The sequence below is a fragment of the Staurois parvus genome, unplaced genomic scaffold (genome assembly GCF_062004578.1).
Source record: "Staurois parvus isolate SC_StPar_1 unplaced genomic scaffold, SC_StPar_1.0 ptg000544l, whole genome shotgun sequence".
NCBI lineage: Eukaryota > Metazoa > Chordata > Amphibia > Anura > Ranidae > Staurois > Staurois parvus.
Genome location: NW_028318340.1, coordinates 773710 through 786596, shown reverse-complemented (window position 1 = coordinate 786596; position 12887 = coordinate 773710). Strand labels below are relative to the sequence as shown.

The 12887-nt window shown below is 39.9% G+C and overlaps 1 protein-coding gene across 3 annotated transcripts in view; it reads right to left on the bottom strand.

Moving 5' to 3' along the window:
• PROSER1 (proline and serine rich 1) overlaps nt 1-12887 on the bottom strand; it is a 77044-nt gene that overhangs the window by 62285 nt on the left and 1872 nt on the right. For all 3 annotated transcript variants that reach the window (XM_089690813.1, XM_089690812.1, XM_089690814.1), the window contains exons 2-4: nt 9837-10080; nt 7272-7337; nt 1520-1588 (exon numbers count right to left, since the gene is read on the bottom strand). In XM_089690813.1, coding sequence (XP_089546939.1) covers nt 1520-1588; nt 7272-7337; nt 9837-9881 — 180 coding nt within the window. In that variant the 5' untranslated portion in view covers nt 9882-10080. The remainder of the gene's footprint in view (nt 1-1519; nt 1589-7271; nt 7338-9836; nt 10081-12887) is intronic.

The following is a 12887-nucleotide window of genomic DNA, read 5'->3' as shown; positions in this document are numbered from 1 at the left end:
TGTTTGATAAAATATAAAAGATGTTATGCCGAGTAAATAGAAACCAAACATGAGATGCTTTAAAATTGTACATGCCCATGCAATGGCAACAAAGTACATACATTTTTATTATCGGTAGGCGGCCATTTAAAAGCCTTTCTTAGGCTATAGAGAGGATTGGAGCCATTCCGGTCTCTGAGCAGGTCTATGGTCAGACAGTGGATCTGCAGGCTGCATTCTCAGATTCCCTGTGGGGGGGGGGGGGGGGGGGGGGAAATGTCCCTTCCCGCTGCTCGTAAAAACAATTCAGCAGCTAATTGGCCACTAGGATTGTTTTCACTTGAAAGCCAACCACCAGCTGAAAAAAACAATACCAGTATGATGCCTGTAGCTGCAGGCATCATCCCAGTATAACCACTCAACATCCAACGATATACCAGTACATTGCTGGTCCATGTTGGGCATATAGGTAATAGCAGAGAACACGGGCATACAATGAATTGGTTCTGCGGATCAATATGACCACAATTCATTCTTATTTGTAATGTCCATATTGAGGGTAGCAAGGGGGGAGAGCAAGCACATTCACACCCCAAAACAAGAAGTGACGCAAGATTACATCGCTTTGCCAAGAGCTGCTGCGGTTGGCAGGTAGTTAAAAACAAGCAAACAAAAAAAAACTTTTTTTTTTTTATTCTCAATATGGTATTTTTTTTATTGTTTTTTATTACTTTGTACACTTTGCTTTGCAGGAGAAATAAAGATAATTTTTCCTGCAATGCAAAGCTTGCCGTCATGAACCTAACTCATTCATGAACTGTGGTTTTTGACAGCTCAAGATAGTGAACTGTGATTGGCTGGAGCTGGTCACATGGTACAGGGTGCTATGATTGGCCCCATGTATCATGTGACAGCTGTGGGACAATCACAGCTCACTAGGAGGAGAAGCAGAGCTGTTATGAATGAGAATGATTCATAACAGCTTTGCTTACATTGTGATCACATGATCACCGGGTCCTGTTCACCAGGATCTTCATTCCGGGCCCCCCCCCCGTGTTAGTACAGCCAGAGCGACGTACGGGTTTGCCTGCAGCTTTGTACGTTGCTTTGTCTGTAGCTGCCGCCCAGCCGCAGTACATTGTGGGCGGGAAGCGGTTAAAGTATACCTGTCATTCACACCATAACAGAAGGCAATTTGCGGGCTGCTACATGATGCAAGGATATTTCTAGATCCTATTAAATGACAGATTTTTCTGAAATGTTAGTTCACCCTATAAAATATCAGCCTCCTCTTGCTCTAAATGATTTATACACTGCTCATTCCCCAGAGATGTTGTCAGGTTCTAGGCAATGGAAATACTGAATATTGGTTAAGAGTACAAAACTGTTGCCTTGGTATATATAGTGGACAGGTACACTTTCACAGAGAAAAACTAAGTGGATCTCAAGGAAGATAATGGTTGCATGCAACCTGACCACCAAAACACCAACATGTGGTAATATTACTAAAAGCATTATTGCACATGAAGGAAACACTTACATGTTGCATGGCTTTCACTGCTTTCAACTGAGGCTCTGCCCATGAGAAATATCTCAACAGCTCAACCACCTAGAAGGAAGAAAAGACAAAGTTAGGGCCACATCAGTGTGGCAATCCACATGATTAGAGAGACAGGTACCAGTGGACCCATCACTTGTAAAACATTATAGATACTGAGTTTGCTGCACTCTGCACATGTCTGAAAGAAGCCTGGTGCAATGTTAGTATGACCATCGGTGTCTAGGTCACTGCTTGGAGGCCACAATGCAGAATGGCAAGAATTAAGATTTTTTTTTTTTTTTTACTGGGCAATATGAGAAATATATTTGCATACCAGAGCCTGCATTTGGCTTCATGTATTATGGTGAACAAAGGTATATTGGCAAGAGGAAAAAAATGTGTTTGATCACTGAAAATGATGATATTCACAATTGTATTTACATTTGATAAGAAAGTAAAATCATCAAATCGCAATGGCTGGTCTGCATTTGTTAGAGATTTTTCTTTTTGGTGTTTAAATGTTTTATGTATAATAGTGGTGGTCAACTTAGCAGCAATAAGCCCAATTTTTAGTGCTTCAAGGGGTGTGCAGCCAATCCATTCAAAATGAAGGGCTACCTTAACAAAGCCTGTCGCATGGTACTGCACTACTTTGGCACATGTTCATTAATGCAACACATGGTCTGAATAAAAATAAAATTAAAGCAGAACTAAAAAAGGTAAAAAATACCCATTTAGGTCTGATACCCATGAAGTCCCTCACTGGAACCACCATTTTCTCCCCAGCTTCAGCTGCCTTGACTGGCTGGCAGGAAAGGACATATGCGCAGGAGTGCAGTCATCACGGCACAGAGGCAGCATTCCAGAATGTAAACTGAGCTGTGCACCTTCTTGTACATTCAGAAGAGGATTGCGAACAGGCAGGTAAATGTATATTCACATTAGTGACAAAACAAATCCAGCCACCACATCAAAGAGCTAGTACTGTACGCTGCAATGTAATAAAGTTTTGTTTTATGGCTTAGATACTCTAACAGACCAAAAGCAAGCAAATAAGTATATTTCTTAAAAATAAGCAAATAAAAACCTTGTTTCTACACAATTTATACATGGGTGTATGTATGGGCGTATTCTCTGATACTCAAACTGTATAATCTGCTTTACCAACACCACAACGGTTGTGATTTGCTGCTCCATGCAATGTAATTTTTATATGTCAGCTGACAGCTTGGGAAGGAAGAAAAAAAAAATGCACCCTGTATATGGCTGATACCAGCTTAACCAGTTGTTAAAGTGTTACTAAGCCCACAACAGTAAAATCATTCTGTATATGCAGTAAAGATGCTTGTTATACTCACTCTGGAACCTAAGGGGTTAATCCTCTGCATTTTGTAAAAAGGATGTTTGATCCTGTCTTCTCTTATCCTCCCCCTCTTCTACTGTCCCTAATCCATCTTATGACAGAACAGAGCCTTGGGGGCAAGCTGCACATGCTCAGCTTAGTGTGCATTGCTAGAGAGTTTTCTTTTTTCTTGGGAGAGTGCATGTGATCACCACAGGGCCAATCAGCACTGTCCAGACAGAGGATCAGCGGTTATGCAGCCTCATAGGACAATCAGGGGAGAATGAAAATTCCTCCTACAGGCTTTAACGGACACAGATAAAAGTCACAAGACTGCTCTAACTACTGATCGGAAAAGGTATTTAGCAGTTCATATTTACTAAAAAATTACATTTCCATGTACTGTGGGAGACTAGATATAGTGAATGCAGGGTCCTGGGTTTAGTAACACTAAGTGAGGTAGAAAAGTGACTGCAGTAAAATACAGCAAAGTTGCACCCAGAAGCAATCCATAGAGCTTCATCAAAAAAGGTTGTGCATTTAACCACTTCAATACTAGCCACTTTTACCCCCTTCCTGCCCAGGCCAATTTTCAGCTTTCAGTGCTGTTACACTTTGAATTACAAATTGCGCGGCTATGCAACACTGTGTGAGAAAAAAAAATGATAAATTTCATGTGGATACAAATAGATTTATTTTGGTGGTATTTAATCATCACTGAGTTTATTTTTTGCTAAATAAAACAAAAAACAAAAAAAAAAAAAAAACTAAAAAAAAAAAAATCGGACAATTGAAAAATCCTGATGTACTGATTTCCTGAGGCCCGAAAATGCCAGGATAGTATACAATACCCCCCAAAATTACCCATTTTTGGAAAATAGTTCAAGGTATTTAGTAAGAGGCATGGTGAGTTTTTTGTTACAATTTTTTGGAGAATGTAGAAAAAAACATTTATTGAATTATTTTTTTCCTTTTTTTACAACACACTGTGACCAAACCAATACAATGTTACCATAGTAACATTGAACTTCTCTGGGCAAATGATCAGGATTTTTTTTTAACACATTATGATTGCGAATACCAATGTATTTCAGTGATATTTGCAATCATTGTTACTGAACGAAACTGATTCATTCAGTCTTTTGTTGTGATTAGCTGTGACTGGGCAAAGTTCATCACATGATACAAATGGGCTGCGATTGGCCCTGTATGTATCATGTGACTGCTTTGACCAGTCACAGCTAACAACATAATTGTATACAATGGATGGCATGACTGTAGACATTGGAATTTTTTGAAATAACAAACATGTCATACCTACTCTGTAATGGTTTTGCACAGAGTAGCCCCGATTCTCCTCTTCTGGGGTCTCCCACTAGCGCTTCTGGCTCCTCCTGCCTTCAGAGGGCCCCTATAGCAAGCAGCAAAGTATTGTACAGAGAGCCCCTATAGCAAGGTAAAATAACCTACCTATAGAAATCCATTTAAATCACGTCCTTGCCCAGGACTACATTCACAAGTTCTCAGGCACCTACTGACATGTATGGACGGTGTACTGAGCTGTATGTGTGCTGCACTGTGCATACTGGCATACTGACATGTATGAACGGTGTTCTGAGCTGTATGTGTGCTGCACTGTGTATGTACGGACATGTATGGACGGTGTACAGAGCTTTATATGTGTTGCACTGTGTATACTGGCATGTATGGACAGTGTACTGAGCTGTATGTGTGTTGCACCGTGCATACTGGCATGTATGAATGGTATACTGAGCTGTATGCGTGTTGCATTGTGTATACTGACATGTATGAATGGTGTACTGAGCTGTATGCGTGTTGCATTGTGTATACTGACATGTATGAATGGTGTACTGAGCTGTATGCGTGTTGCACTGTGTATACTGACATGTATGAATGGTGTACTGAGCTGTATGTGTGCTTCACTGTATTTTCTGATATGTAAACAAATAATGCAATCTGTATTCAGGCCAACTAATCGATTATGAAAAGTTGACAACCATTTTCATGATCTATTATGTTGATTAGTTGTTTCAGCCCATCAGAGACACATCTGAGCTTTTCCCCTCACTACTCTATGCAGAGCTCACGTGGAGTATCAGGTCTGTGAAGAGCCAGCATATAGCAAGCCATGATACCACGTTCATCATTGCTGTACTAACATTGTATAATTGCAATAACAAAGTAGTAGTAAAGGCCAAACGTATTTCACCTTAAAGCATCCCCAGAATTCATTTATAAACCTCCACATTATATGTCCTTCCCCCCCCCCCCCCCCAATTCCTAAACATTTACCTTAGGATCCCCTCTCCACTGCTACCGTCAGTCATGCTCCTGTAAGGGGGGGGGGGGGGAGTGGGAATGTGGCCTACTGGAGCTGCGTGTCTATGAACACATACAGCTTAGCACAGGAACTGATGGGAACAGGAATGCACTGATGTTTTCTTAGGCCTGTTTCCCATGGGCTTCAGCTTGTATAGCAGCAGCATGAACAGCAAGCTTGGACAAAGCATTTACAGAACTTTCTGCAAGCTTTGTTGAAGCTTTTAAAAGTACCATTCAACTCCAGTTTATAAATAAGAACAGACAAGGGCGCACTCTCATCGTGCATTACCGTGGTACACCACGTGCTTTAATGAATGAACAAATGGATGTATACTCACAAACCAACGAAATTAAAAGCAGTGTATAGGGTCCACAAAAAAGTCACAAAGGTGCTGTGTCTAAATGAGGATAATCTGACGCGTTTCGGGGGCTGAACCCCCTTCTTCAGAGCTCAGTTTATAAATGTTGAGCACAGATCCTAATGGGCATGTTGACTGCCACTTTAAGCAAGCTGCTGGCAGAGCTCTTATACAAAACAAAGAAGCCAGTGTGAAACAAGCCATAGTCCCTAGCTTTCTACAGAAGGTACCCAAAGGAAGAAAGAAGCCTACGGCGCTGGCGGGGATTGCGAGAAGAGAAAGAAAAGGATATTTCTGTGCAATATTGTTGCACGGAGCAAGTAAGGGTCATCTCTTTTTATTAAAAAAAAAAAAAAAAAATATATGAATTTAACCAGTTGCCGCCCAGCCTATAGCCAGATGGAGGCCGGGAGAACAGCTCGTACCTCCGGGTGAACGCCATATGGCGTCCTTTCAGGAACGCCCATTGCGCATGCCCGCAGGGCCGCGCTGCGGCACAATCTGTCACCGGCCGTGTACCTCGGACACGGCCGATGACAGATTTGTGCCCCGGCCCTGTTGAAAGTACCATGTGACTTGCTGTGGCCAATCACAGCAGGTCACTTGAGAGTTGTATACAATGGATGACTTACTTTCATGCCATCCATTGTATACAAGTGTGCCTAGCTGTGAATGGTCACAGCGATCGCATGCACAAGCTGGGCCAATCACAGCCCAGCTATGTCATGTGATTAGCTGTGGCCAAATCACAGCTAAGCACACAAAAAAAAAAAAAAAAAAAACCCTGAATCAATTTCATTCAGGTAAATGCTTGCTTATAGCAAATTAATGCTTTGTGTAATTTTTTTGTGTAAAAAAAAAAAAAATACTGATCACTTCCCCAAAGTAGTACAATGGTAACATTATACTACTTTGGGCATAGGGAAATATGAAAAAAAAAAGTAAAAAAAAATTATCAATTTTTTTTTTCGTACTGTCACCAGTCAGTGTCCCTGATCACCGCCATGCCAGTTATACGATGACGCTGAACTGCACTAGTGACAGTAGGTAAAAAAGTGAAAATAATTTTTTTAATTTCTTCATTTTCTGAAAAATGACGAAAAAATTACAACTTAAAAAACTCGCCATGCCTGTTATGAAATACATCGGACTGTCTACTTTGCAAAAAGGGGGATATCTGTACTGTTCTGACATTTATGGGCCTCAAGAAATTAGATTGGCTGTCAGTACTTCAGGATTGATCAATTTTCAGATATATCCCATAATTTGTGAGCTCTAAAACTTTCCTACAGACTAAATAATACATCCTAATTTGGGTTATTTTCACCAAAGAAATATAGCAGAATACATCTCGGCCTAAAGTTATGAAGAACAATTATTTATTTGCAAACTAATAACAGAAACAAAGAAAAACGTGTTTTCTTTTCAAAATTTTTGGTCTTTTTTTGTTAATTTAGCAAAAAATAAAAATCACAGTGGTGATTAAGTACCACCATAAGAAAGCTCTAGTTGTGTGAAGAAAACCATACATTTTAAGTTTGGGTACAGTGTTGTATAACCGTGCAACTGTCATTCAAAGTGTGAGAGCGCTGAAACCTGAAAATTGGCCTGGGCAGGAAGGGGGTAAAAGTGCCCGGTATGAAAGTGGTTAATGTTACTTTAAAAGCATTTATGAAATGTGATATTTTTATTATTTTTGTAACGTTACCTGTTCACAAGAAAAATATCCATGCACAGACTCCAGTGCCTTGACTTTATAGTCCGTCATAACTGCCTGTGGACAGAAATGGAGTAAGGGTTAAATTCTGCTAACACTCAGACCATAATCCTTACATAATGATAGAATGAATTTTCTGGAAAAGAGAACGGTTTGAACATTCCATTCACACCACTATGCATCCTGTCAAATAGGTCCTGCTGATAATACAAATGACTAAAATTAATAAAAAATATGAAGAAACAGAAGAACGTTTGCCTTATGTACTAACAGTGTTGTAAAAAGATCTTATTTATTAGGAACCGACTACATATAACCAGCCAACATTGAACCTGTAATAATAAAAAGAGAACGGGAACACAAAAGTTATAACCTGATGGAATGATATGCAAAAATATGGATTTCTCTGATTATCAATACTTTGGGGTTTATATATAAAACATGTGTTTGATGAATGTGAACCAGAAGTGAACCTGCACGTTATTTTTTTTTTCAGCTGTATTGGCTGCTTGTCTTCTAAGATTTGTCCAACTTCTTAAATTCACGCTGCCCTGAAACACGGTTCAGACCTCTTTGTGTTTGTCAGCATTCACATGTAAAGCATACTGCCTGGTAGGCACAAATACTTCCCAACTTTCTCAATTGGGAAAAGAGGACACCTTTTGTGCAGTTATAAGACACACCTAGTTGGTTAATTATAGACATAGCAGCCCATATGGCTGGTATAGAAGCTAGGAGTAAGAGCCCTACAAATAAATAAAAGATCACGCTAGCTCCTGCATTACACAGACTGGATCCTAAATTCCACATGAACTTGCCCACGGCTGATTTAGTCATTATATAAAATTAGGATCGATGACAGACACCGGGACATACCCGGGATCCTCATCAGATATTTGCCATGGGGCGGTATGATCGGCAGTTACACCCTCGAACACACCCCTGCTATGTAGCCGGTTACGCAAGCCACAAGGAACTAATATACAAAAAAATGATCAGTTAAAGCTGCAAGTGTGTTTTCTCACCACTACTTTTTTTTAAGTAAGTTAAAAGTTTTTAGTGTATTATAATTCCTTGCACACTCCTTGTGTAAACGCTGATGGCTTTTGCATCAGTGTTCCCCTGCGCAAGCTTGTACATATTTCCCTAATTAAAACATGAAAATGGTGCATTCAGGGCAATACACCACAGGGCTTGACAAATTTGCTTTGAATCTAGGAGCCAGTTTTTTTTTTCCTCTTTAGAATGGGTTATCAGCGCCCAGGGCAAAGCAAATTTTGGGTGACAACCTTCACACGATGCGATTTGCTGCATGGCAATCACGGCAAATCTGCACCACATTTTAGGAGCCATTGATTCTGGATGAGTTTTCAAACTCACAGATTCGCATGACAGGCTAGATATTATGTGTTTCTAATGAGGTGGTTCACACAGATGCGATCCACACGCATTGTATTTTGAGTGCCTATGAAAAGGGACCTGTGCGAGTTCGCAGCAGTGCATCCAGACTTGCAAGTAACAAAGTAGAGTGGCATGCTGTGATAAGTGTTCACATAGGATTGCTATTGACAGGAGTTTTTGCATTGAAGTCTATGGGACTATACCTTATTGCTGATTGTCAACTTTTGGGACTAATTTATTATCACTTTTGACTGACATTAATTTTTTTCATACATATTTAACTCCTTAATTGTGGATTATTTAGATTTATGGAAAGTCGGTATTAAATCTTTTCACATGGCTTGTGCTAGCAGGTTGGCTGGGTGTTTATTTTATTTCTTTTCATGGATGCACTTTCTTGATTTTGTGAATATGTATTAATGTGATCCTCACGTTTTTTTGAACTATTGTTTTGATTGCAACATTGATCTAGATATGTTTTAGAGGTTTGGCCTGGTATTTTTTTAAATTTATTTTATCTTTATTCACAATTTTTTCCCTGTTATATGTAGTAATAAGTACACATCTTTATGTCTGAATGGTTTTGGTCACTTATTCACTGATTGTGGTTGTTAGTTTAGCCAATAGTGCAGCACTATTTATTTATATTTGGTATTTGTTTAGTTTTTGGGTGCCTGCTACTCGCGCATTCGCAGTGGGTACCCGGCTGTGAAGCCGCAAGCTATCACAACCGGGTGCCCACACTAAAGATGTCAGCCTCCTGGAACACAGGACGGCCGGAGAAACGTGCTGCGGGGGACACACCATGGGACAGAGGGACAGGTAAGTGGCTGTTTTTTAAAAGTCAGCAGCTACAGTTTTTGTAGCTGCTGACTTTTATTTTTTTATATAGTAGTGGAACTCTGCTTTAAAGCTTTTGAATGTTAAAACAATACATTTTTATAGAGATCAATACACACACACACACACACACAAATGTCTTTTCCTGCAATTCCACTATAGAACACACTTCAGGAATTTTATTTTCTAACTAACAGGGTTAGTTAGAAACAGGGTTCTCATCTAGCAAGAAATCCCAAATCTGTACCTGGATAAAAGCTTAATACCCAAAACTGGGTAGTAATGCCATATTTAAGATAAAATGTTATGCTGTACCTTTCGGACTTCGTCCAGTACCATCTCAAATGACTTTTTATCCATGATTGTACTACTGCTGTTCTCCTTGCACTAGTAACAGTCCATAAAGCCTAATATTCAGTCCACAGTAGTCTTCTTGTTCAGTTACCGGGCGACACCATGTGATGTGTTCTTGTCATATCACTGGATGTTAAAAACAACATTTCACAGCCATTTATATAAAATCCTTTTGTTAAAAACAGTATGTAAGGGATACCTCGATCTGAAAGGAAAAACAAAAATAGGAGATAGTCAAATACATGGATAAACATAACAGTTTGCTGAAAGCTCTGAGAAGATTGCTGGCCATATTCAATATTTTGAGGCATCCGAGGTCTCTCAAAAAAACTAGAGCTGAACTCCAGGGACATCTTATTGCTGAGATGTTGGCCCACCAGTTCCCACAGTAAAGCTGAAGTTTATACATGGCAAGGTTTACAGTTACATTGGTCCAGCTTGGACCAATATAAACAAGTATGTATGTGCCATACCTGTGGGATCCCAGTGGAAGCTGGAAAACAATGTAGTAGGCACCGCTGTTCCTGTGAACTCCACTAGCTTCTGAGTTCTGTGCTGAGCAGCTGCCCTGCTGCTTAATGAACACCAGAGGTGGCTCGCTAGGCATGAGCACCATTCATGGAACACATTGTATTCCCTCAATGAATCGGACTAGACAAGGTGAAGAGGCAGGGCATTGATGTCACAATCAGAGAACACTTTGCATTCAAAAATACAAACTGTTCTCTTAATGGTGCCCATGCTGAGTGGATGACCTGTATTCAGTCAGCAGTAGCAAGGCAGCCGCTCAGCACAGGACCCAGAAGCTAGTGGAGAAAACTGTGTCTACTACAGTGATTTCCAGCTTGCTCAGTGATCCCACAGGTATAGCACAGGCACATACATACTTACATTGATCTAACCTGGACCAAAGTAACTGTGCACACTGCCATACTTAAACTTCAGCTTTAATGAAACGCAGGCTTTGGAAATATTTGGGACTGTTCATACAGGCATTGATAATGTGTATTTGCTGAGCCTTAGCAAAACATTTAAAATTCTACCTAAAATGCCTTGCTCAGTCTCAGACATGCAGTCAAATATACTAACAGATACTTGCTGAGCATAAGCATTTATGTTGATTTAGATGTGGCAAGCAATAGTCGCCAGATGTTAATGCCTGTGGACACTTCCTGCCCTTAGTAGAAGTAAACAGTAGAACGTCCCAAAACCCTGCGTCTAGAAAGAATTTCAGTATCATTTGATGTAGTTTTTGTATATTCTTGGAGGAAGGATACCAAACTAGCTGCTCACTTGCATTATTATTATTATACAGGATTTCTATAGCTCCAACAGTTTGCAGGAGCTTTACAATATGAAGGTTGATAGTACAGTTACAACACAATTCAATGCAAGACAAGTCAGAGGGCCCTGCCAGTTAGAGCATACAATCTAAAAAGGGAGGGTCAAGTGATACAAAAAGGTAATAACTGTGAGGGATATTATAAAGTAATACTTGTGAGTTACTAAGTGGTATTTAAATGTACTAGTGTTGATGCAACACTATATTAGGTATTGGTATCAATTCACTAATGTTAGTGAATTTTTACCAATACCTAATATAGTGGTGCATCAACACTAGTACAGATACTCGTAAAACTGTGTCAAATTGGTAAATGATAAACGAATAATTTGTGTTGCGCTCGACCTATAAAAAAAAAAAAAAAAAAAAAAAACTAAAAAAAGTGTATCCCATATGATATTATATAATGTGACAATCCTCCCATGCAATTGTGCAACCGTGCTAAAAAATCGAATATATAAATATATATTCTTAAAAATTACACTAAATATGTATACACCTATGTGCTAAATTAATCAATAAATTCAAGTGTGCAACACTGATAATTTATATTCAATAAATATGTGCAAATCTGTTGACAAATATGTGCTTGGAAAATAAAACAATTTGCTTATTGTGAATACAACATATGAAATTCAATATGTATATATTTTAAAAGGTGTGATTGAATTCCCCTGAGGAAGCCACGTGACCCGGTGGCGCAACGCGTAAGGGTGGGGCTCTGGCGTCACAACGCCATCTATATCAGCATTATAGGTGGAGCGCGACACAAAATATTCATTTATCAATAACTGAGAGGGGAAGAGCTGATGGAGAAAATCAAAGTTTAGTTGTTAGGTGAAGGCAGGATAGGCTTCTCTGAAGACTTGGGTTTTCAGGGACATAGTAGGAGATGGTCCAACCGATTGTGGTAGGGAGTTCCAGAGAATGGGAGAGATTCATGAGATGTTCTGGAGGTGAGAATGGGAGGAGCTGACGAGGTCTTAGAAGGAACAACCTTTGAGATGAGATTAGTGATGTAGCTGGGGCCAAGTTGTGGATGGCTCTGTAGGTTGGCGTTAGTATTTTTAAATTTTATTCGCTGCGGAGGGCAATGAAGGGATCGACAGAGGGTAGCAGACCCTGAATGGTTGGTAAGGTGGATGAGTCTGGCAGCAGCATTCATGATTGACAGCCTATGTAAAGGTAGGCCAATGAGGAGGGAGTTGAAGTAGTTGAGGCGAGAGATAAAAAGGGGGTGAATTAGAAGCTTTGTGGTGTCATTGGTTAGGAAGGGGCATATTTTGGAGATACCTGTGCATTGTATATTGGTTGAGACTATATACCAAATCTCTTACTTTGTGTTAGGGATCAACCCCATTGCTTGAACTTCTGGTTGGGAAGCGCACACTGTAGAAGCCACATGATTATTTATTTATTTCAGATATTTATGCAGCGCTTTACATATATATGTTGTACATTCACATCAGTCCCTAACCGTCAAGGGGTGTACAATCTAAGGTCACTGACATCACAGTATTAGGTCCCCCATCCCCGCCAAAGGCACATTACAGGACCCCACTGATGACAAAGCACATGTGCATCTTCGTACACTCTTGTTGTCACATGACCACACTCATTCTTCGTGCATTGATAACAATGCGCACATCTCAGGCAGAAGCATATAAGGG